General features: G+C 51.7%; 4 protein-coding genes across 4 annotated transcripts; all 4 read right to left on the reverse strand.

The window, feature by feature from the left end:
- Positions 1 to 598: 598 nt before the first annotated feature.
- N7539_006582 (uncharacterized protein) lies at positions 599 to 958 on the reverse strand (the record flags this gene model as incomplete). Its single annotated transcript, XM_056936183.1, has 1 exon — positions 599 to 958. The coding sequence occupies one exon, from the start codon at positions 956 to 958 to the stop codon at positions 599 to 601; it is 360 nt and encodes a 119-aa protein (XP_056788118.1).
- An 822-nt stretch (positions 959 to 1,780) lies between these two features.
- On the reverse strand, positions 1,781 to 4,540 carry N7539_006583 (putative phosphatidate cytidylyltransferase; the record flags this gene model as incomplete). Its single annotated transcript, XM_056936184.1, has 2 exons — positions 1,781 to 3,909; positions 3,970 to 4,540. 2 exons carry the CDS (start codon positions 4,538 to 4,540, stop codon positions 1,781 to 1,783), a joined length of 2,700 nt encoding a protein of 899 aa, XP_056788119.1.
- Positions 4,541 to 5,052: 512 nt separating this feature from the next.
- On the reverse strand, positions 5,053 to 7,449 carry N7539_006584 (diphthine--ammonia ligase family protein; the record flags this gene model as incomplete). The annotated part of the gene is made up of 1 exon (XM_056936185.1): positions 5,053 to 7,449. The coding sequence occupies one exon, from the start codon at positions 7,447 to 7,449 to the stop codon at positions 5,053 to 5,055; it is 2,397 nt and encodes a 798-aa protein (XP_056788120.1).
- Positions 7,450 to 8,853: 1,404 nt separating this feature from the next.
- sebA (putative C2H2 transcription factor (Seb1)) lies at positions 8,854 to 10,783 on the reverse strand (the record flags this gene model as incomplete). The annotated part of the gene is made up of 2 exons (XM_056936186.1): positions 8,854 to 10,022; positions 10,213 to 10,783. The coding sequence occupies 2 exons, from the start codon at positions 10,781 to 10,783 to the stop codon at positions 8,854 to 8,856; spliced, it is 1,740 nt and encodes a 579-aa protein (XP_056788121.1).
- Between the last annotated feature and the right edge of the window lie 14,003 nt (positions 10,784 to 24,786).

Raw genomic sequence — 24,786 nt, forward strand, 5'->3', positions numbered from 1 at the left:
GCGATGATTGGGGGCGTGACCAGATTCCGATGGGCTTGATACGCTTCGCCTGGACCAAGTACTTCCGATAACGACGTCGATAACGAGTGACAGGCGCCGATGATCGACTGCAGGCGGTGAGCGGAGCGGTGGGTCAGCCGTCCCGGTCTTTCGGGCGATCGTAACTTTGGTCCGGTCGCGATAAGATGGGAATTCGATATACCGTCGTCGCCTCCAAGGCAGGTGTCTCTCAAGAACACATAGACGAAAATTTACAAGAACCAGTATGCACTGAGACCGAGATCCAAGATGACCAGAAAGAAGAGAAAGAAAAGGAGCGATCCGCAATTGGGAGGAAGCTAGAAAAAGGGAGGACCGTGGAGCAAAGAGGGCGATGCAGGTGTTCAGGTGCAGAGGCCCAGCTTCAGGCGCGAATTCTTGATTAGATAAGGCGGATCGTGACCTATGGCGGGTCACGAGTCACGTTCCCGGGAGGCGTGAATGATCCCCCATGTGGGACGACTTCTGGTGGTCGTATTGGACCCCAACATGTACTGGGGACAACTGGGCATGCTCACTTCGTAGTACGTACTACGTAGTATGAACTATGTACTATGTACTACGGGGGAAAAGTGGCCCAAAGAAGGGGGGTACCGTGCTCATTGACATCATCTCGAGGACTATCATTCTTATCGCCCGGTTCTGGGAAGACAACCACATGGTAGAATGATGCCATACTATCAAATGGACAGACTAAACGAGTTGTGCATATGGCGTACTCAGCGTAGTAGTAGTAGTAGTAGTAGTAGTAGTAGTAGTAGTAGTAGTAGTAGTAGTAGTAGTAGTAGTAGTAGTAGTAGTAGTAGTAGTAGTAGTAGTAGTAGTAGTAGTAGTCGATGCGACGATCTGCATCCCTAACCAGATCTACAGTAATACCGACACCAAAGACCACAATTGCGATCGCCTCCCCAGACTCCATCGAGAAGTGGACTCTTGCTGGCTCCACCTTTACCATGGCACTACTCACTTTCAGTACTACTAGTTAACTACCGATACTCACAAGAGTCCTTCCAGACTTACTGAGAAGTGACTTGTGAGTAAGGAGTAGGTATTAGGTACTAGGTACTACGACTGACTTTAGTAGTCTACTGACTTTTGAGTAATTGCATTTACCTCTTTCCCCCCCCCACGATCCGAGATCGGCAGAGTACCACTAACCCCTAAACTTCAAAGTGCCGCTGGGCAACGATAGGTAACACTAACCACGGCAAAAGCTTATCATACCACCCGGGGCCGGCAGAAAGCTGGTTTTCCAAGACGGCTCCGCGCGTGAGGTGAGCCTCTTACGCCAACGTCCAGGTCGGGGTGGTCTGGGAATGACTCAGATTGAGATGAGACGACCGATGGATGATGGAGGACCAACGTTTTCGCCATAAAAATCACTTGGAACTTGGTGCGGCGTAATAACATTGTCTTTCCGTCGCTCCAAAAGAGCGACCGCTTAATTTACAGCAACGGCAACCTTCTTCTCAGGGATTCCAGTACTTGTACGGTACCCCTTGGAGGTCGGGAGACTCGGGACAAACATTAGGACTTTTGGTAGAATCTCAATCGGTAGATTCGGGGACTACTGTAGTAGGGCAAAAGTACGAAAGATAGTCCAAGACAAATTGGCAGCCTCCTACCAGTGCAGGATTGTGAGGCAGCGGACCAAAGAGCCGCTGCCACGACCGGAGGAATTGGTCTTCGTACATTAAACCCCCCATCAAGGCTCCCAGGGCAGAAATGCCCATCTGCACGATCAAACGCCCAACCCCCGCACGAGCAACCACAACACCACCGGCACCACGACGTTGTCATTGCATCCGGTCAGGATGGCCTCGGTCGCACTAGTGCCGCTTGCCGCCAGGACGACCTTGCAGACCGTCCAGACCCACCACCACGCAGTAGGGGAATCGGCGATGCCTGCAAGACGATCCCCAGTCCTCACCCAACCACCAATCATCATCCATCCTCGGGCCACAAGCAGTCCGCATATGACAGCTATGGCGAAGGCGACGCTGCCTTCGAGAGACTTGCCTCCGCCCCAGAACCACTTGAGGCGACCGTAGCGACGACCGATGAGCGAGGCAGCAGCATCCCCCATGCCCACGCAGATCACGCCACTCACCATGCTCACATCGCGAGTCGGGACGTCCCAACCTGCCCAGGGGCCATCGCCGAGACGAGGGAGATCAGAAAGAGACAGCCACAGGGGAATGGAGCAGCCGATCAGCAGGAAGATATGTGAGACAATCACTGGACCGCGATGATCCCGCCCATCCACATAAGGAGCCAGAAAGTAAGTCAGTGGACGCGAGATGGGTGGCAGCTGGGATGCTCGGAAGAGGTCGAGCAACAAAAACACGGCCAAGACGAGAGCCAGAGCAAGTGCACAAAAGCTCGGATCGACGAAGATCGTGGGGAGGAACATCAACACCATCATCCCGTGGAACACCTTGCGCCGTGTGTCGACCTCGGCAATGGAACTGAGTTGGAAGACCACCGCCAGTCCGGTCACTAGAACGGCGACACAATACGCGCACATCAACAGACGAGTGTTGGCAGGGCCAAAGTCCGACTGGCGCACATGTTCCAGCCATCCCACCCAGCACGAGGTATCGCGAGCAAGATCATCCGGTCGAGGGGCCAGGGGAATCCAATACTCGAGATTGAGCATCAACACCCAAAAGCGAACCACTGACAAGTTTCCAAAAAGGTATGAAATAGCCCAACCGAAAGGATCCTGGCCATGAAGGGCCTTGTCGGCGATGTATGTCCGAATAGGACCCAGAACCACGGCCAGAGTGATAACGTAGACGTAGAGAGCATAAAGCCATTTGCGAACCTGTGCCTGCGCTGCGGTCATGGACAAGAACGAGGCAAGCCCAGGCCCCATCATCTTCTTGCGGCGACCACTGGGTGTAGTACGCACTCTCTCGTCCAAAACGACGTCCCACAGGGACGAGATAGTATGCCTTCGCTGCCGGTTCTGAAGCTGAGCGTGTTGCTCAAAGGCTTGTTCGGCGGTCAGGTTGTCCACAGCTGACGCAGGGCTTTTAGACGACACCACCGCGCGAGCATCGTGCGTACTTCTCGACTTGCGCGGCCGAGTCATACTGCCGGGGCCGTCGCTATCGGACGTAGGCTCATCAGACATTCCAGTCCGGCTCAACCTCTGGCAGATCTTATGATCCATCAGATTGATGAATTTTCGAGCATTGAACGAACTGCTTGGTGCTCGACGGAACTTCCATGTGGGAATACGCGCCAGAGCCACTTCCCATCGAAGAACGTATCGGCAGGTTGCAAAGAGACACAGTCCACCAAGCCATAGCAAGGCTTTCAAGATCTCCGCATGAGGAGAAGCCGCGAACAAGTACAAATTGATGAGTGCTGTCGCCAAGAGTTGCAGTTCAGCGGGTAATAAGCTGGTGGCCAGCAAAAAGTCTAAAGTGGGTATCAGCGCTTGATGCAAGGGAAAAAGAAGAAACAAGAACTCCGCATTATGCCCGCGGAGAGACAGGGGCGTCGGAGATACCCCGTCAAATGACAAGAATTCAGAAACCACAATCGGCGAAATCGTCACCAACCAATGTGTGACGCTGAAGCCATGCATCCAATTCTGGAGAGGAATGACTGGGGCTGGTAAGGACGAGAGACTCAAAATCAAATTCGGCATGACCAAGTCTTGGGCGTGGCGGGTCAACGAAAGCGAGACAAAAACGGGGATTAATATGGGATACAACAATGGGGCTGGATCGAAGGTCGCGGGTATAGAAAAAAACGTCCGTCGAGGCCATATGCGCCACCTTCGACTTCTAGAGAGCCGCGGCAACAACGGGTAGGTAGTGTACAAGCCGAGAATGGTCAGACCATGGGCCATCATTTCTAGGTAGAGTCAGTATGAAATGAACTGAAGCCAACAAATTCCAGAGTCACATCTCCTACCTTTTCTCCAGGCCCAGGCGACACGGCGCACATCCTCTGGGATCAAGACAACGGCACCGACAGAAAGTAACAATGTAGTCTCTGCCAATCTTCGCATGACTTCAATGCGCCTTCTTCGCCGGTCACGTTTCCGAGTCGCAATGTCATTCTCAAGTTCTTCTGATGAGCTCCGCCGTGACACTCGAAGCGTCTGCCGCACGAACGAGGGCCATGTTGGCAACGCGGACAGCCACGCATCGGCATCGAGGGAGTCGTTTCTACCCGCACGTAGCCCTTTGTGCGATCGCACCGGAGGCGCAGGAAGACCTCTTAATATGCCGGTGCTCTCATCGTCGGCCTCGGTCCCGCTGTCGCTCGGCGTGCGCGATGGCTTGGAGTATGTGGAGAGTGGGTGGAGGCGATCGCTTCGTTCAGAGGGAGTTCGCGTGACTGCCGGTCTGCTGCTGCGGTGATATGGATGTGGAGAGCGGGTGAATTGTCGCAGATCTTCAACGTTAAGGTTCGAGTTGGAAGTAGGCGTGCTACTGCGAGAGGGCGTCTCCTCTTCCTCGTGGCCCCGCGGAGAACTCATGACAACATTCCTAGATTGTCGGGGCGCTCATGCCGAGACTGCAGAAAATACGGACTGCGGAGAGGGTTTGGGAGTATCACGACTAGAATTCACTCCAGCCCAAGGAACAACAAAAGAGACAAGTCGACAGAGCCGTAGAATGAACAATCGCTCATGAATTGGAGATGAAGGTGTTGTTATCCTTCCTGAACACGGAAGGAATCCAGCTTATCACATGTTCGGGGGCCTCAGAGCTCCACATCAGCAAATGACCGCCCGGCCACGAGACCCACGGCGTGCCGAGGAGAGCGAGTGTTATGAACGGAACTGCTACCGGGTGTGCCTCCCTGCGATTTTGCTTGTCGTGATTCGGAAAGCCAACAAGATCCGTCGGTCAGTTTGTGTGTTGAGACAATGCAAGCTTTGAATTCAATGTGGAATTCTATGTAAAATGTTCAATGTACAGGCTTCTTATGTTGTAGTGGAGACGCATTCTTATCGATAGCCCATGTCTCAATGGTACTAATGTGTGTCTAAAAAAGTTCCTCCTGTAGAACCAAACTGGCGACTAGACGTTGTCCCTCTGGCCCCCAAACAGACCGACAAGGAACGATTTGGGAGGGCCACAGGTCGTCTGGCACAGGAAATGTACTATACAGCACAGCCTGAGTAGTGTTAGGACGCCGGCAATAGGACGTCACCAAAGACCGCAGTCTCTCGAAGCAGGACTCATCACCCTTCTCGGAGCCGATGCCTACACAGCGATACCTGTATCTTCGATCTATCGTGCTGGCGACACCATCTTCTGATTCTTGCATCAGCACCTGCCGGCACCGAATACCGAGACCTTGCCACTCGATGTCGCTGCCACGTGGGAGCTCGTGCACTTCCACCGCCAAGAAAGGCGGCACGGTCGTGTCGGAGTCATCTTCCACCACCGAGAAGTCGGGGAGATTGCGCGCAATGACTTCAGGCGTGAGCTCGCCGGCTCTGCCCCCATACTTAATATCCCAAGCATCCAGCTGCGGACCTTCGCCTTCGTTTTCGTCTTCAAGATTCTCATCGGATTTGCTATGCGTGCTCTTCCAAAGTTGCCATGCAATGCGAGCTTGCGCTTCAATATGCTCGCCGCCTGTCATGAAGACAACGGCACCCAGCCACCAATTGACCTGCATAGCCTCACCAATTCTCCAAAGATGTTGAAGGGCTAAAGTTGCTCGCAAAAGGTAACCGTCAACAAGATGTTTGTCTCGGGCGAAAATTTCCATCGAGGCCGGCTCAAGTGGAATCTGGCCCGCAATGAAAACCGTGTTGCCTTCATCGCGGAATGGAATAGATATTGCCTGAGAGTACGGACCAATGTTTGCAGGCGCCCAGTAAGAGCGTGATTGAACGTGGAGACCCTGTCGAAGATGCCGTGGACCTAGGTCCACAACGATGGACACCGATACCTTTGTATCGGCAGGAAGACGGTCACCGCATGCGACCGTCACGCGAGCTGGTGGATTGGGCTTCTTGAAAATGGAGACGTATACTTGATTCATCATAGCAAAGTCGGCCATAGAGTGCAGAAGCACTGTGGCAAAGACGATATCGTCTGTGGACCGAGGGACTGCTATGGAGTCCGGGGGGAACAAAAGTGCTTGTTGGATCTTGGTGACGATACCTTCCATCTGCTCCAGAGCACCCGGACCTGCCTCTGGCGCATTGATGTTGGAGATCGTCCACGTAGAGGAACCGACACGATGGTTCTCATCGCCCAAAGACCAAAGCGACGGAGACAAGACTTGGGAAGGGAACGGTGAGGGTGAACTGTCCACGAAATTCGAAGACATCTCACGCAAGACCGCAGCGAAGGAGATATCTAGCAAAGCCGGCTTTCTGACATCTTCTGGCCGATCTTCCTTGCCATCCTCTGATTTGGAGACACATTTTGCCCTTGTCAATTTCGAATAAGCAACACCACCTTCACCCGTGCCGACATCCCTGCTCTCGACTTCGATCCTCTTCTTCCACAGAAATCCAGGACCATCAATCGCGAGCGTCTCATACTCCCCACCCTCTCCCAGAACCGCGCCCCGAATGTCCTCCGGCGCAGCGAAACGACTCATACTCTTAACGAGACGTCTTCGCACCCCCGAAGCCCCAGACACATTCTCCCACAAGAACCCGTCATCCAGCCCGCCCGAGGCAACTTTGATAATCCGCGCGTCACATCCACAGGCAGCCATGTCCTCCAGCAAGCCCACCTGCGCGACAGCCGCGGGATCCGCGTCCCGCTCAACGGGGGCCGGAAGAGAAGGGTACATCCACAACCAAGCCAGTGGCACAAGACCAAGTCGACCAGCGACATTTTCAATACGCGTGCGCTGATATGTGGACAGGATTGCGCCAGCCGAGACCGCATTGGCTTCCGGATGAGCCTGCATGATCCGGCGGAGCAGCGGGACGAGAGACTCGGTCTCGTCTTCAATCTGATCCGGGACCGAACCGGTGTGTGTTTTGCTTGGTGTGATGGTCTCTGCAGCCTGGTCGGCCGCATCATGTCGGTATACACGGGCAGTGTCGAGGGCGCCGCCCTTGATAGGAGCTCGATATAAAGGGATACCCAGTGCCGTTTCGTAGAGCGGGATGATGCTATGGCCGACGGTCTGATACATGAAACTGTCGATGTCTTCCTCCTCTTCCTCATCCTCGGCCTTGACGGGATCATTGTCATCATTGCCTATCTCATCGGGAGTGGCGTGATCGCCGGGTTCAGCGCAGGTTGGCTTCGATCGTAATGCGGGGTGTAAATTAGCCAAAGCGACTACTTTGTGTCCATTTCGAATGCAATGCAGTATCGAATACAAGGAGTCCTTGCCGCCGGAAATCAAGGCAATCACATTAAGTCCTGGTGTTGGCGGCGCCGTCGCGGCTGAAGATGACATCTTCCTTGGTCTCAAGATTCTTCACAGCCCCTCATCCAAATAGTCACTTGCTTTTTGCCTTATGACTTGGTAGCTGCTTGACGATGCGATAGAAACGTCTCCCTCGCACTGCGTCCAGTCTTGTTTTTCCACTTCCCCGCCAAGTTCTTATCTTATCGGATAAGAAATCAAGTAGAGGCTCAGGCTACCACTTATCGGTGCCGCCCGCGTAGTAGCTCGGTGATTGATGGGAGATTGTCACGACTCACCAGTACACGAGATATGGTTGACAAACGCAAGTCTCTGAGGAGGCGATAGATGATGATTCACTATCGACCTCAGATCATGAACGCTGTACGGAGAGTCATCTGACGACATCGGGAGCGGGGCTAAATGACACGCAAGAGCTCAGCAGGCTCACCGGACACGGATCTCAAAGACTCACCTGAGACCTGCCTAGTCGTCGATCCTCGCCTAGAAACCAAATGCACCGAAGCAATTGAGCATCAAAACGCTTAGCTGTTATCTTTGAAGATGGAGGAATTCATGGGAGTCAAAAATTGATTGGAATTTATTTTGTACACGAATTGTGCCCTGCACAAGACTCAGAAAAGGGCAACAGCAAAGATTGTTAGAGAACAAAAAAGCAGATGGAATCTGCAAAAAAAAAAGGTGGGAAAAATTACATCGAATAGAAATCAAACATGGTATGAAAGAAACAGACAAGAAGGTAAGAAAATGGGGATTGCTCGATGAGTCGAGACGAAAGAAGAAGGAAGAAAACAAAATAATAAACCACACAATGCAGAGGGGATCAGAAGGAGTCGAAAGAGGGCGAGACCTTTTTGTCGCTAGACTCGCAAGCACGTGGTGATGCGAAAGCATCAGCAGTGAGGAATCTGACAAAGGAAATCAAATCCAAAATAAAAGCACAACATGACAAAAGAAATAAACACCTCCCCCACCGCTTGGAACCGCGACGGCTCAATTCCCGTCGCAATGGCTCGGTATTATGTGCTGGTTGCTTGATGTAATGGGCTTGCGTATTTGAAAGCAAGCCTGATCTCAAAAGCCACCGCCATAGATACCAACAGTCAGAAACAAAATGGTCTTTCCCACAGTCGCCCGATGATGCACCCCGTTCCTTGGTGAAAGATGAAATATAGAAATGAGACTCAAATGTCTGTACACCGATGACCTTGTGATGCCGCCACCAGTGTAGAATGCCCGGACGCCAAAACCCAACCAGAGACCGCAACGGCGCCAAAGAGATTCCCTTCAATTGTGAAGGGAAAGGCTTGTGGCCGAAGATATGTGAATATTATATATGCAATAGGAGAGAAAGCTCCTGGAGTCATGGGAATCATCAAAAGCCGCAACGCGACAAGCTCGCAGAGCATGTAGAATGGGGGCATAATGCCCAATTCAGTCACGCTTGCGCTTCTTGAGCGCGCGACGGTCTGTGCCAGACGATTCCTCGAACTCGGTGGGCTGGGCAGCCTCATACATGACTTGACCCAAAGCACCGGCGTCGCGCTGGTCATCAAATGACATCGCAGCCTCGGATGGGTCCAGGACACCCATCACGATGGAGCCGCCGCCATGGGTACGAGCATGCTGTGCGAGGTTGTCGCTGCGAGAAAACTTCTTGCCGCACTCATTGCACTCGAAAGGCTTGTCTTGGGTGTGCAGGGAACGATAATGGCGCTTGAGGTGCTCTTGGCGGCGGAAGCGGCGGGAGCACAAGGTGCAGACGAAGGTCTTGGATGGGTCATCCGTCAACGACTGCTTGCGGCCGCGACGGTTAACGGAGACTGGGGCGGCTTCGGAGTCAGTGCAAGGAGAGCCTACAGATGGGCCACTGCACTCGGAGTGCAGGCGAGCAATGGGCTTGGCAGGCTCGTCTTCCATTTCCACATCGGAGTTCTTGCGAGAACTCTTGCGACTGCCGCGCGTCTTCGGCTTGGCCTCGGGTTGAGCAGTCTCATCAATTTCGTCGATTTGGTGCAAGTGAGACTCGGACCACTCGAACGCGGGAAGACCATTGGGCCCAAAACCGTCGTGGTCGTCGGAGTCCTCCAGGCTGTGCTCACTCAAAAACCCATCATCCTCGATCATGTACTGACCCAGTCGCTGGCGCTTACCACCGAGGTAGGCGGCATTGGTGGCTGGGGGGAACTCCACCAATCGGTTCAGCTCATCATCGGAATCTAAGTCAGAAAAGCTATCAAAGCCGGGCAGAGAACCGAGCGGGTCTTCAGTGGAAGCGGTGAATGATGGAGATGGGTTCTCGTTGACGGGCAAGGTGACGGAGGCACTGCCCAGGACCGCACGGGGAGTCTCTTCGTCGCAGGTCAAAGTTGGGAGAGGGGGCAGATCCTGAGGAGCATGGACGTTCACTGAGGGCTCGACAGTGAGCTGGCGAGGGTCACAGAAGTTGGAGGTGATGGAGCTCACGGAGTCGACGGTCAACGCCTGAGAGTGAGAGAAGAATTCGGAGGGAACAGGAGAAGGAGATGGAGAAAGCGAAGGGCAAGATGTCGCCGACAGCAAATCTGTCTGGCTGGCGACGAGTGATGGGGGATGGATGAACACTAGAGGAGCCGCACGACGTTAGCCTTATCGCTTGATTTACATGCCCAAAAAAAAAGAAAAAAAAAAACCCTGAGGCTCGGGTCTTTGGACCTCCATCTCTCCAAACGCCCCTTGCATGCCAGATTTGTATGTTCTGCATGTGGGTCGTTTGTGTGAGATATGAGGTCTCAATTGCCTCTATGGACTTACCAGGTGTCATGGGCGGGGAATCACAGCGAGACCAATCTGAACTAGCCAGGAGCTCGGTATGCACATCGGTCTCACAACCCTCCTTGACGCCCTCGACCTTGTCGAAGCAGAAGAAGCTCTCATGGACGGGGGTGTTCAAGCTGCCATTGGCAGAGGGGGGACTGCTGACGGAGCTCCCCGAGGTCGAAAGAGGTGGCGTGGAGGGGAAGGTGTACATTTCCCCATTGATGAATCGGGTGTCGATGGGCATCAATGCAGGAGAGCCCTGCTGCACAAAAATGGCCGGCTTGATCTGGGAGGGCTGAGGCGAGGCAATGGGACTCAAGCTCAAGCCCGCAGCACCGCGGAAGGCATTGGTGGTGGCCATCTGATGCATATTCATAACGGGCTGTGTTGAGTAGATTGGCTGGGGCTCCGTGCATTGCTGGCCAGAGTACTGCATCTGTCCAAAGTACGACATGTCCTGAGGTTGACTTCCATAGTGGCCTTGCTGCGATGTGGAATCGGCAAAGTATCCAAAGGTGGATTGATTTTGGACCGGAGTCGAGTTCACTGTGTACGTGCTGTCCATGGTGAAGAATCTGGTACTTGGAATCAGTTTACAAATCTGACTGCGGGAAGGGTTCCCCATTCTCATTCCATATCCTTGACATGGTAGAAGATATCACAGGTTCTTTTTTTTTCCCGTGGACTTACCTGTGTGGTTGTGAGAGAATTGGAAGTCGGGCCGTGGTTTTGATATTCAAGGGGATCTATCTCGCTTTCGGGGTGGAAAGCTAGGCTTGCTCTTGTGATAACGGCTCAAGCTTCGAGGCGACTGACTCGGTTCTGTGCGAACTGAATCCGAGATACCAGAATGGTCAAAGGAGTGTGACAATCGAAACGGCGATTGGATGGGTGGTAGACGATGTTGTCTGTTGCGTTCTTGCAATCCCGCTAGAGAGTGTATGGGGAAAGACAGTTGTGTAAAGGAAGGACAGGTTCCTTAGCAGAAGCTCAAGGAAACCGGATGGAGTGATGGTGATTTGAAGGAGTGAAATATCGCAGAGATGCAGAAAGTCGTCCAAACCTAAAATGGTCAAGAACACAGTCTGCGCTAGTGTGGAAAAAAGCGTCTGAGAGTTTAGGAACCGTGAAGGGTTTAAGAAAAAGAAAATAAAATGATTAAGTGATAAAAAAGAATTTCTGGAGGATAGGAAGAAGAAAAAAGCGAGAGACAGGGCCGATGATAGGCACTTCGGGGAATATGAGAAGAGAAGGAAGAGAACGAGATAGACCAGAAGGGTGACGCTGTGGATAAAAAGAGTGATCTGCTTGTGCTATTTTCTGTACTTGCCAGACTTAACTAGTCATGGAGCGAGTGGGCCAGAAACGGGGTACATTGAGTGGGAGAGGGAAATAAACGGGAGAGCCCAAAAAAAATAAGAATTCATGAATTCAAAAATGAAAGGTTGTAGAAAAGCAAAATGAGAATTAGATTAAAAAGGGAAAAAAAAGCGTTCAAGACAGCTAAGATTTGATCACCAATAATGCTGGACCAGAGAGCGAGGTGGGAAGGATTGTATGACATTCGACAGAATTTCAAAGAATAATCTCCATGATTGCCCAGATTTGGGTGGATGCCCTGTCTGGTGTTGTGTAGATTAATGAAAAACGGGGTTATTTCTTTTTTCTTGCTTTTTCTCTTTTTGGGGGGGGGGGGGGGGGGGGGAGGGAGGCTTGTACACTTTGGGGATAATCTCCATTTATTGGCACCGCTTTTTTTGGATTTTATTTTGGGAATGGCTACCCATCTTTTGAATTTGGGCTAAGCCAGAAGGGGAAAAAGTAAAATAGAATGAATTCGGGAATTTCAGCAGTCTAGCGTGTCTCAGTGTGAGCGATGGAGCACTGGGACTTCCGCGTCCTGTCCTCCGTACGGGGGAATACTGTGAGTGTGTGGGCTCGTGGGCAAGCTGGAAATCTGTGATGCGGTGTACCACCAGACGGCAACTTTTGGTAGTCGTCCTACTGTGCTGGGATTGAGGTCAGTCCAGGACGCGATTGGCAATGGCACTGGTTCCAGAGCACATCACCAGTGATGGAGAGAGTTCTCGTCGAACGAGGGGGATTATATGACGCCATTCACGGCAGAGACGGTGTGATTACAATGGACCGGTGATCTCGTGTATATGCCTCTATGGATTATGGACTATGGAGACTGCGAACTACCGAACGATCGGCTGCACATGTACAAGACTTGAACACACAAGTATTCGTCCCTCGTCGCTACATATGATCCCACTGAACGAAGCCACGAGACACACTGACTTTGAAAAAAAAAATACTGTGACTAAGAGCAGAAATTTACTACGAACACTAGGGCCAAACAAAATCTCAGAGTGCAGTAGAGCATAAACACACACAGAGAGAGAGAGAGAGAGAGAGAGATAGAGAGAGAGAGAGAGAGAGAGAGAAAGCGAGCACAAAGAACCAAGAGAATCTCCAATGGTGTTGAGCGCCAGCAGCGGGGCATGAGAGAGTCAAATGTGGACTCTGTGGAGAGCTACCGACTCATCCAATATGAATGGTCGGCTGGAGGGTTAGTGTCGCGCCAAAAGCACCTCAAGGAGGGACCTTTTGAGCACTTTACGGCCGGACGGCCAGCATGGGTTCGGGCCTATTCCTGAGCGGACCATACTACCAAAAGGATTCTTGGCATGGGATACCCTGGTCCTTTTTCACGGCTCTGATGCTCATACACTGATACAGTAGTGTACTACGGTAGTTTCCAGAGTTCAAACTGACTTTGGTTTCTAGCATATACCAGTTCACGGCCATCAATCCTGATCGAGTATACGAAGACCCTCAAAATAGGCCAGAGAGGGACAACGATGCCAGCACCGGGGGGGGGACACGTATAACTTAGCATCCGTGGAAGCACCACTGCTCCCACGGGACCGGAATATCATAAACAATCACATGAGATGATTGAAGAAGAATAATAATAGCAGCAGCAGCAGCACCGGTGGGAGACAAGCGACGGACACTGACCTCTCTGGTCGCTGGCACCTCTGCTGAATCGGGTTTGGACTCAGATCCACATCGGTCGAGGAGCCCAAAAAGAGAAGTGGAGCAGCACGGTGCGACACTGAAAATGCGGAGAGGCTGTGCCGCAGTGCTTGATGCTGAATGGAAAGCTCGATACCGCGAATAATGCCTGTCGGGGCTCTAGACTTGGGCAAGTCCGCCGCCGTCTGGATCAAAAGACATCACGAGAGGGGGAGAGAGAGGGAGAGAGAGAGAAAGAAAGAGTAGTCGGTCACTATTGACAGCAATTGGTGCAAAGAGTAGAAAGTGGCTTTCGGCCTGTGTCTGAATAGCGTCGGAGAGCAGCCCTATCAGTCTCTCTTATCCCACGGTCTCACTCTTATCTCTTCCACCAGGCCACTCTGATGCTCTGATACTCCTCAACGTGAGGTGGCACACCAGATCATGGAAAGGTCAGCTGGTCCTACGTTGCCGCAGGTCTCAGCTCGACGCCTCATCCAGTCGAGTCGCCATCACGGTCAATTGTTGCCTCTCTCTCTCTCTCTCTTTCTCTAACACCTGTGTGATGTGGTGTCTCTCTCATACCGGGCAGGCAAATCATCATGCAATCCGTGCCATTTTTGTGTTGCGCGTGCGCTGCCTCCCAAGTGGGAACTTCCCACTGGGAAGTGCTTTGGGGAAAAACAGCGTGTGGCCGGATAGAGGATGGCGATTGGAGCCGACCGGTGACAGCGGCAATCATTTGCTCTTATCAGCGCCGGTGCGCACTGTGCCCTGAGGAGCAAATGGCCGTGGATCAAGTGGAGTGTCAGTGGGAAAAGAGAGAAAAAAGTCCAACTCCGACTACAGTCTTACTCTTGCCATTCACTTCTGTAGTGCCAGTGCCAGTGCCAGTGCCGGTGCCGGTGCCGGTGTGGTCCCTAGTCCCTACTCCCAAGACTACTGCGTCCGGGCTCGGTGAAGATCAAACCAGGCATCCACCGTCCGCAAAGACGCCCCACGTCCCGTCTCGTCATTTCCCAGGGCATCGACCGGCCATCATCATATTGGCTCTGGAGCGAGATCGACTACCTATGATCAGAGACGAACGGAGCATGGGTGTAGTGCCACTCTAATGTCTCGAGCAGCATTGGATCCTAGTGCTACTACCTCATTAATTTGTACAGCACTACTACAGACTCGGACAGTGTACAGACTACAGACTACAGAGTAGTGGTACAGACCACAGACGATGGAATGAGAGGCCTCTTCGACGTGAATCGAGCGTTGGAAACTGCACTACGGGACACGTGTGCAGGGACATACTGTATCTGGTCACGTACCAACATCCTCTCCATGACTCAATCATCCACGTCCCATGCGTAATCGTATAGACATGATACTGATACCCTGCGTGCACATCGAAGACTGGACTGGAGCCTGGACTCCGTAGCGGCGTAGACTGACCGACATGACGCCCAGTCTCCGCTATGTCAGCTTGTCCGTTCTCCGAGCATCATCACCACTACACCACATCAGTGTATGACTACATGTAAGCTCGGGAGGAAACCTCTTGATTCAGGACCCAGCGATCGGCAAGCGGAACGCGGTGCTGCGCGTCCTCGGCCTCCACCTGGGCTTTGGCGAACAAAAGCACTCCGCAGTCCGCACCCACACCAGGTGTTTGGCCTTGAATATCGTGTGGAAATGGACTTGACGTGGTTTTGGTCTCCCACGGGCTCTTAGCATTGCTAACGATGACCGAATGATCAATTCGAACGCATCATTCCATGTGTCGTCACATGCCTCCGAGCTTCGATCATGCTGTTTGAGGAAAAAAAAAATGCCGGGCGGTGGCAAAGGATCAGGTTCGAATCAGGTCGCTAAAAGTACTACTAACTTCTAAGTGCTAACTAACCAGTGACCACTCACAACTGTAATCCTACGAACTCCTCCGCGCTGACTGAATCCCACAACGGTCGGACATTAGCCGCAGGACGGGGGGAAAGGAATCACACCGGCAGACTGGCTTCCTTTCCCCGTTTCCAACACCAATGCCGAACGCTCATTCGGGCCTGGCCAAGCCTCGACGCATGAGCCCTGATCGGTTTTACATGATCCGGACCAGAATCTCTGGAAGAGAGAATCTTACCTTGAGGAGGAGGAGAGGGGGGGTTGGAAGGCGAATGAGCAGTCAGACATGACATGGTCGTGGTTCATGTAGACCGAGTCGGATTGATCGCACCACGAGAGACCTAGATGTACTCGACATTCCTTGGGCCATGCGCGTCGATGAACTGTCATTCGTAGATCATCGCAAGTAAAGAATATGTCAAAATCCCAGAAGTGGTCGCTTTGGAAACCTACAGGATTGACCAACGATCAGATCTATGAGTGTCACAACCGATCTTGAATCAGCGAATCTTACTTGCCAATCCTAGTCCATCTCGGGTCTCTAGTAGTACTTCCAGCATTTAATTGCTTTCATTGCTTCGTATTCACTCTTGACATAGATGCACAATGATCCGCAATCCAAGTCCCCTTTACCCAAAATGGTTCGGCCGGATTATATCAAGTGGCGAAGCATTAACTATATATTCTATGTCATCCATCCTGCTGCACAGGGCACAACTGCACACACTGTCAATGTCCGACAAGTAAGGGTCTCTCTCACACGACACGTCAAAAGACAATCGTTCCCGTGCGACATGACCGAGACAAGTGCGTTCGTAGTTGCGTAGTCGTACTGCCCGTACCCTCCAAATTCTCCCTCACGTTGATACCATACTACCGTACAGTGTTGAGTGTACAGTGTACAGGAATGTAGTATGTTGTATGTACACTTTGACAGTCCTCGAAATCCGTCGGTGGCTTGTGATTCCCCGTCCATGCAGCGCTTTGGTAAGGTTGCACGGCCTACTGCAGGAACCATTTGGGGAGACGGAGACGTCCGGAGGAACAAATCAGATGCATCCAGTGCAGTGATTGGGTATGTGCCATGCAGGTCGAAGAGGCAAGGCGCAACTGCCTCCGTTCTGCTTTGTCGACGGAGATTCGATGCATGAGCCAAACCCATTCGGAGATGACATGGTGGGAGGCCAAAGCTGAGAGCCCCCCCCCCGTCTGGTCGAGTTGTTCCAGAGACTAGAGAGTCACTACTATGGGACTCATGGAGTATGGAGACTATGGAGTGTGGACATTGGAACACAGTCTCACATCGTGCAGGGTGATTGACAGGACCGAGTTTTGCGACGGGTGCTCTTTCTCCAGAGAGGGTGGGTTCGACTGGTCTGTGATTGGGAAAGCGCACTGTCCCCAGTCCACCCATCCACCCATCCACCCATCCACCCATCCATCCATCCATCCATCCATCCCACCGGCACCATATGCAGTTATGCACTCCTGCAGTCTCCATGCCATCGCATCCGCGTCCGCATCACACTAGAGACGTGGGAGGGACCTTTTGGGTGGTCAGTGGCCATGCGACCGATGCCAATCTGGAGATGAATTGCTCTTCCGGAAGATGATAGTAGCCCACCTCTTCACTTGGCGGAGGAGAGTGGGTAATGGCCATGTAGGCATGCGGGCTTGTATATGACTATGAACAGTCGCCGGGAGATCATCACTCGGTGCATGTTGACTAATTATTGGGCAAGAAGTGTTAGTGGCCTTGTGGAAAAAGGTCCAAGGATTGAGTCCATCGGACTCGGATATCCATGATTGGTTCCTCATCATTCCAGCCATGTCGCGAAGCAATGCGCCCGGATTTGCCTGGATCAAATGTGATGGCAGCTGCGTTCGTCCCCGTCTCAGACTCGGTCGATCCGGGGGGACAGCACCGCGTTGGCGGCAAAAAAAGACACTCCCCAATAACTTCACAGAGACGGGAACTGTTGGTGCTGACCATCGTCATAGGCCATGGGTCTAGGCAATCATGGACTATCTATCGATCACGCCCGGAGAGGGGTGACCCAAGACCTTCGGCTGAATCTTGAGTTTGCTATATGCAGAGAGCCCTAGCTGCCCTACGCAGCAGTACCGGTACAGCCGGACTCGAATGAACAAGCGTTGGTTCCAATTTTCCACATACCCCGCGAGAGTCCCCAAGCCCACATTATCCGGGGCGGCCCCCCGGAATTTCGGCCATACTGTACCAATCATTACGACGAATCGGGGCAACATTGAAAGAGTCTTCGTCTTGCGCCTGTTGAACAAGGATCGTAAGATAATCATCATAGCATGTATATTGTATGAGGATATTCCAAATATCCGCACAATATCGGGAGCTTTCCCGTCATCCATAACCGTAACTATCGGAAATGTCTCTCTGCGCTACCTGTGTAGTACCTTTCCATTTCCAGATCGGGATTTAGATCACAAGAAAAAAACCAAACAGTCGTGTCTTCAGTTTCCCCAACAGGGCTAGTGATATACCCAGAGACGCGGCGTGGTGCGCACACAAAGTACTTTACATTCTACAATCATGATTATTACCTTAGATTTGCATATTTGACAGAGTCGATCAGTCGACAGACTCGACACATTATATTCCCATGTTGACTCGGCTAACACTCCATGATCACTGGAACACCCGAGTCATGTTTCAAGAAAGGCCCGCGTTGAACCCCACTATTGACATGGCGACCTTACATCTTACAGAAGCCATATTTCTCGGATCATCGGCCACTCGAGATGTGAGTTATCGTCTGTCGCTCGTGGAGGGGGTTTCTGTCGGCTGAAAACGCCAGCCATTGCTCGATGTATCTTCGAGCTCGGTCCAGGGGGAGCCTCAGGCTGTGTATGCTCCGGCAAAAGAGATAAACCCTAAAGAGACAGAACCCAAGTGGTATGCCCCATGTTTCAAGAGTTTGCGTCCAGGAAGTCGCAGAGCGAAAGGTGAAACATGAAAAAAGTGTAGTAGTAGTAGTAGTAGTAGTAGTAGTAGGAGTAGTAGTAGTAGTGTACCACTGGCAAGTTATCAACTAGTCCTACCTTGAGAGAACGGATTCAAAGTGGTCGTTGACTTGTGAGGCAAACGTCAATGCGCGAATTTGCCAAAAAAGTCCCGCGCAGGTACCACCTTCCATGCATGTCTGATGCCGGAGTTCTCCAAGGGCTCGACCGGATTGGAAGTGACTGTCAGTGTCCAGTCCGACGGTCCTCCGGTTTGTTGGATCTGATGGGGTTCATGCAAACATCAAACACTCGACGGGAAGTCAAATGCATTGAAGGTCATGTGATTTTAAACTCTCCCTTGTTACTTTCAATGAAAAGTGGAACAAACACCAAAGACAACAATCAGTTCTGTCTCTCGCATCGGCACCCGACTCTATCGCCCTTGGTGAAACCAGCAAGGTTGCACAAGAGGTCCGCATCGAATCCTGTACAGTTTGCCCCTTCAGAATGAATGACCGGGTCTCAAGATCCAGTCGGTCAGTACCTTGATGTGGGTCATGGCCTCGACTGGATTCAATTCCCTACTGGACCCTCCTGGACCCTACTGGAGAATCGAGCCACGCCTCTCCATTCGATGTATGTACAGATGGCGGTGGATGCGAGACCACCATGCTTTCTCTCCAGCAAAGCGTCGGCACGGGCGGGAATCCTCCGTCTGTCCCGCTTCCAATCAAGCCGAGTAAGACGGGGGAGGACGGATTCTCCACCGGTCGGAAAAAGGGAGACAAAGGACGCAGGAGTCCAGCATGGTAGAGGATGGGGCAAGGCGAGGCCGGATCCTGGCCGAATGGAGAAATTCCCCAGCGATTAGCCATTGACATAGTTCCACAGTAACGAGTGAACATAAACGGTGACACGGTCACTGTCGCTAGGACAGTACTCAGTACTGAGGCTTCACATGGTTACGAAGGACGGAGTACGCGGAGTGGGAATCACACCTACTAGTGAGGTAAGTGGGATGGAGACGCGAGACTGTTTGGGAAATTCCAGGACAGATGCTCGTCTGAATGGGTAAAGGGATAACGACAAGAACGACACTTCGTTGAGGGTCAATGGGGAGGGGGCAAAAGTGAATCCTTCCACTGAACGATACCCCACTGCGTCTAGAAGGTTAGAAACACCGAGGAAGGAGAGAGGTTCATGCGCGTATATTAATCCCCATCTCGTGACGACCCTGCACCAGAAGAACCGTTGATCGATTATATCCCCAGCTACAACAGGAGAAGTACAGTATTTTGATGTCCATGATTCTACAGAAAGAGCAGTTCGTCCGATATCCGGATCGTCGTTGCACCTCCATATGAGCTATATTGCTGCAGGAATTGCAATGCTTATCCACAGAGACTGTTGATTTGGGACAGCCTGTTCCGAAATGTCATATACCTCCACGGGCAAGATGATTGGACACTCGATTGGATTTTCCCATTCTCCTCAACCTCGGGTCGGTGCCGGGTCTAGTTCGCCTCTCCTATAATCTTCAATGAAACCCCCGATCAGAACAAACGCTGCATCTCAAATCAAGGAGATCAAATCTTGTGCGAGATTAAAGCTCCTCCCCGTGATCACTAGCATGTGCTATTTATACAGTTCAAATCTCCCTTAGCGTGAACGTGGGATCCGAAATGACTGTGGGAATGCACTCTATGCATGGAAGGCTGTCACCTTCCCTTCGAGAATGATCGTGGTCAGATTGCCAGGACGAGCTAAGTTGCTAGCGCGCCCCGTCTTCGCCACCCTTGAGGAGACCCGACTACGACTTCCATCGTAGCGGCTGACTACGTTGCATTGAATACAGCACTAATGGGGTGAAGGCTTTAGGGGAGCTCCTCCCACAACGTGCCATCCCGTGGGTGTGCTTCCGGTGTTTTTGTGGTGGAAAAGTGTGCTAGATCAGTTAGAGTAGGTCGTTGAGGAACCTAGGTTTTAGCTATGCTTTGACAAATTACCGTAGCCGCGGCCCGCCACTGTATTGAAGATGGGAATTGAGTTTGGTGCTATTTGTTTATAAATGTTGATCCCGTCGCCACCGCCTAATAATCGACGGTGACTATCACCTACAGCTCGCCCAGTACCTGACTCGTGCTGCCCTCGGATGCTCGCTTCAACGCTTAGTACCGAGCGAATTTTCAACTATAGCCTTGATGGCTCTTGGTTGACCAAGGAATTCCACAGAGTCCATACAAGTCAAACCCCATGATTCCACTAATTACACAGAATTGCAAAATCCTCTGTAATTCTCTCTTTGTAGTTTCCACTTATCATATAGAACGGTTGGCAACCCCGAAGGACCTCGAAAGACTCCATGGATCTAAGCTCAAGCGGGCAGTGAGGTGGGGTAGAGTCCATTCTGGGTAGTGGTACTGGTACCAGATATAGCGGAGCACGAGCGGAGGACAAAGTACACAGGATGCAGAGAACTATGCGGGCCTTACCAGTTACTACTATGAAGGTATGGACTACCGTCTCCAGCATCGGCCCAGGAGCCAATTGAGGTGAAGAGATTGGTAGGATAGCTTGGCCTGGGCGTGTTAGAACTTTGAAGAGCAGATTCAATTGCCATCAAATCTGAGACCTTTCTCATGGTCAGAGTGGCCGAGACCGGATGCTCTGCGGTACTTCTGTGGAAGGTGACCGCGAACCGAGCAAATGAATAAGAACGATGAGCTTTGTAATTCATGATAAAGCACAGTCGCGGAGACCGCCAAAAGTCCAGAACATGACACTGCAAGACAGCGGTCAGCGGTGTCAAGGGAAATTTGGAGCTTCAAAGCTCCCGAACTTAAACAATAATAAACATCAGAATATTGTTTCCCCCCCCCCCCCCAAAAACAACAAAAAAAGCGCTGCTGGTGTACTCAGGCGCTGTGCCATCGGTTCTGAATAAGAAATGAGCAGCAGTCCAACAAAGGACGCAACTGGAGATAGCAGATAGCGTACCCGCCGGACTGGCTCGGCGGCCGCTAGCTGGACGCGGAAGCCTCCCTTGGGCGGCCGAGCCACTGACGGGCCTCGACAGAAAGGCCAAGCTAAGATGGTCGCTGTGCCGTACAGAACTTTGGATCAGCATCCAAGCATCCACCTACCTTGGGAGCTCCAGATTTGCACCTTACTCCTTCAATAAGAGGACTGTATGCATGTCCCTAAAATTTGGAGGATCCAGAGGGTGGACAGAGAGATCGTCCCCTACTGGTCTTGTCAATTGGTGGCCTTACTAGCTTCAGCTTGGCCCTCGTGGGACCTCGTACTGTACATATGAAGATCGTCACACTTGTTGATCACTTGCCGGGCCTCTCTCTCTCTCTCTCTCTCTCTCTCTCTCTCTCTCTCTCTCTCTCTCTTTCTTTGCCGTGCTGCTGTCACGTTGGCCAAGATGATCGCCACCTATGGATCGTTTTCCCAGGTGTGATTTATTTCATTGGTCGGAAGCTGAAGACCCGAGCAGTCTGTCAGAGACCCAGACGCCAGAGCGCTGGACGGCAAATAGGCGATCATCACGTATTTGAAACAACTCTCCCCGTCAAGGAAGGCCCCCCCAGATGGTGGACCGTGGACAACTGGACACCACTACTATAGTACTAGGCGATGGACAGGATTCCCCATCAAAAGTGGACAAGGTCGTCAAGTTCCGGCAAATCACGGAGGAAAGGTGGACAGGAGCACTGGAGAATGGAGCTGTCAGATGAAAACACAGACGAGTGCATAAGACCGCACATATCTCGGCATCTACGGATGCGCATAACTGTTTTGTCGATCCATGCATGACCCGACCAGCACCCGCCAGGGCTGGTTCGGTGATTGACCTGTCGACTTTTTGGCCCACCGCTCGAGTCATTCGTCATCTGCCATACGACGACTCAACAGAGTACAGACGGCGTGGATTGACCGAGACTGAATGGACTAGACCCTGCAGTCCTGCACACTCACAATAATCAGGTCCATGAAAGTACTGTACAGCAACAGACACAGTACCACTGTGACAGACTACAGTAGTGCATCTACATGTCAAGTCCGAGTCTCATCCCGGTGCCAGATAACGCTGGCTGCGAATGCGAGGTGTCGACCTTTGCCTCTTCTCGCATTACATCTCAAAAATCAAGCTACCGGCCGTTGAGATGAGTTAAACATTGAACTAATGCAAGGGCTTTTGTCAATGCAGCTTTGGCCAGTGAACTTATTCTCAATGTACGCTTGTCTTCTCTCTCTTTTTTTTTTCCTCGCGCCGGCAGTTATGACTGGAGGATTTTTTTTGGACTGTTGTAAACGTCTTCGACTCGTCATATTTGCCTGCGGTCCCCGACACATCCAAAGTCTTTTTCGGTCGTTGATCTCCCACTCTCAAAAACGGATCTGGTTGCAAGTCTGGTGCAGAAGCTATAAAGATCTACCTGCCAGGGTCTTGTGGGCCAGATGCGCTCTTCGCACGTCATGGCAGTCGAGACCAAGTCACCAATACCGTTGTTCTACACAGTGTAGTATATCCTTGCTGAGCAGTCACATTTCATACAGAGCTCTGTGACTGCAGTCCGTATCTGGAAATCTTCAGTGGCACCCACGTCACAACTTTGACCTCTCATATTCTTGGAGTGCCACCAACGCACGGCGCCATACGCCTCCTCAACGGCGGGAAAAGAGAGCCTCTGGCAAATGGCAAATCAAGTAACAAGCTCATCTGAGATGGCAGTTTTGGGAAGGTACCAACTCCGGTTACGATAGAGGCCAGCTGACTTGCCTTCGGACTACTATTCTCGTACTTTTCAAGTTTAGATAATCTACAGTAGCAACTTGATTTCATATGCAATATAAGTCCATGAGCCCCGAGCGCTGCTTTGATGCTCTGCTATCCTACTGCAGGTGGATATTAAACTTGAGCAACTTACAAGCAGCTACCTTACGTTATAATGAACATGCCAGTCGACTATAAAGCCGTCAAAGTACGAGGGATTTCTACTCGGGCTTCCAAATCGATGCTAGTTGTCCTGGGCCGGCAGGCATGGACTACAACCGAGCATCTGGATTAAGTGATTCAAGGTACATTGACGAGTGAGGTCACGGTGAGATCCAAATCGTCACGCTGTATGGACTAAGCAAGCTCCAACGATTTCATATAGCTCAGACAATCGTTGCTCATCAAGGTGGGCTTCAGAACTTTGATGGGTCGGGATTACTTACCAATTGATCGGACGCATTTCAACTCCCTGTTGGCCATTTGCCGACTAGCCATCATTTGCGCACGGCACTCTGCACTCTGCAGCGTGAACTGTGAAGAACGTGTCACTCGTTGAGAGTGCAAGACAGCTCTGGACTCTGACCATGCATGAAGTAGTCTCACTCTCAAGTTCTCAACGGCTTCCAAGTACTCTTTCCCTCCTCAAGATCGACATTGATGCTCACCAGGCGAATACAGTTCTGTAAGAAAAAAAATTCCATATGTTCATCCTGGATCTGTCTGGGCAAAGCCTGAGAGCAAGACTCCAGACGAAGAAGAAGCCCACAAGGTCGCCGGGACACGGCAAGAGGAGACCGATGGTCTTATCGATGCTCAGAGCCTGAAGAGGCATGACCTGCAAATGATCCCCATCCAGCAACACCATTTGAGCCAGATCGCCGGGAGTCCAAGACCACGTCGGCTTGGAATGATCAACTAAGAGTGCCAGTGGGGCTGTAAGTGTGATAGTGTCATAGTTGTAGTGCGGCACTACTATAGCTTGACAACCTTTGCCAGCGAGAGACTTCCACCAGCCCACGCCACTTTCGGCCTGGTGTTCCTAAAGTGGCATGAGCTAAAGAATGAGACCGAGAGTCTATTTAATGCGGTGGAGCACTACGCGTCCAAAAGGGTTAGCCTTGAAAAGTGGTCGTGGAACCACCTCAACCGCTCTTTCACTCCTGTGTCGGCCCATTCCGTGCGACGGGCGATATTGAGTTGGAATCTGAAACACCCTCTCCTAGCCAGATGAGTGCTAGCGTGGTGGGCGGAACGCACGTTTTTGAGGCCGGAATACGCTAATTGCGCACTAGTCGTTACCCGGGGCCTTGGCTGGGCTCCACGTCGGATTGAAAATGGTAAGAAGCAACTTTCCCCTTTTGGTTTACAATCTGGCACTAAGTCTTTTCTCCATGGAGTCCTGCCTTTTGGGAAGGTTGATGGTGATGCGCTTGGGGGGCGGTGTGTCTAGAGCGCGGGAAGTGCAAGTGGCGATTCTGATCGATTCTGATCCGACACGACGGCCCTGAAAGTGCAGTTGCTACTTGCTACTTGCTACTAGCAGTAGCTATTAAGCTAGTATGTAGTTATAATACTACTATTGTGGGATTGTGGGTGAAGCTAAGTTGTTTACGCTGCACCTCATCCACTACTCTTCTTCGCAAGAAATGATATACCCATGGTGTTGACCACAGGACTGCAGTTGCCTCCGGGGACCTACACAAGATCATGAATCATTTCACAGCCAAGCCGCCGAGTCTCATGCCTCATGCCAAGTGACCCGTGAATCACATGTCTGGCGGCTTCTCAGGAGATCTGCGCTAGATCATGTGCTCGGTTGACCTCAGGTGCTACAATTATTGTCCTCCATGCCGAAACCTTGAACACACCATTCCATCTGGGAC

This window comes from Penicillium diatomitis, assembly GCF_028827545.1.
Source record: "Penicillium diatomitis strain IBT 30728 chromosome Unknown utg000009l_segment0_segment0, whole genome shotgun sequence".
Lineage (NCBI taxonomy): Eukaryota > Fungi > Ascomycota > Eurotiomycetes > Eurotiales > Aspergillaceae > Penicillium > Penicillium diatomitis.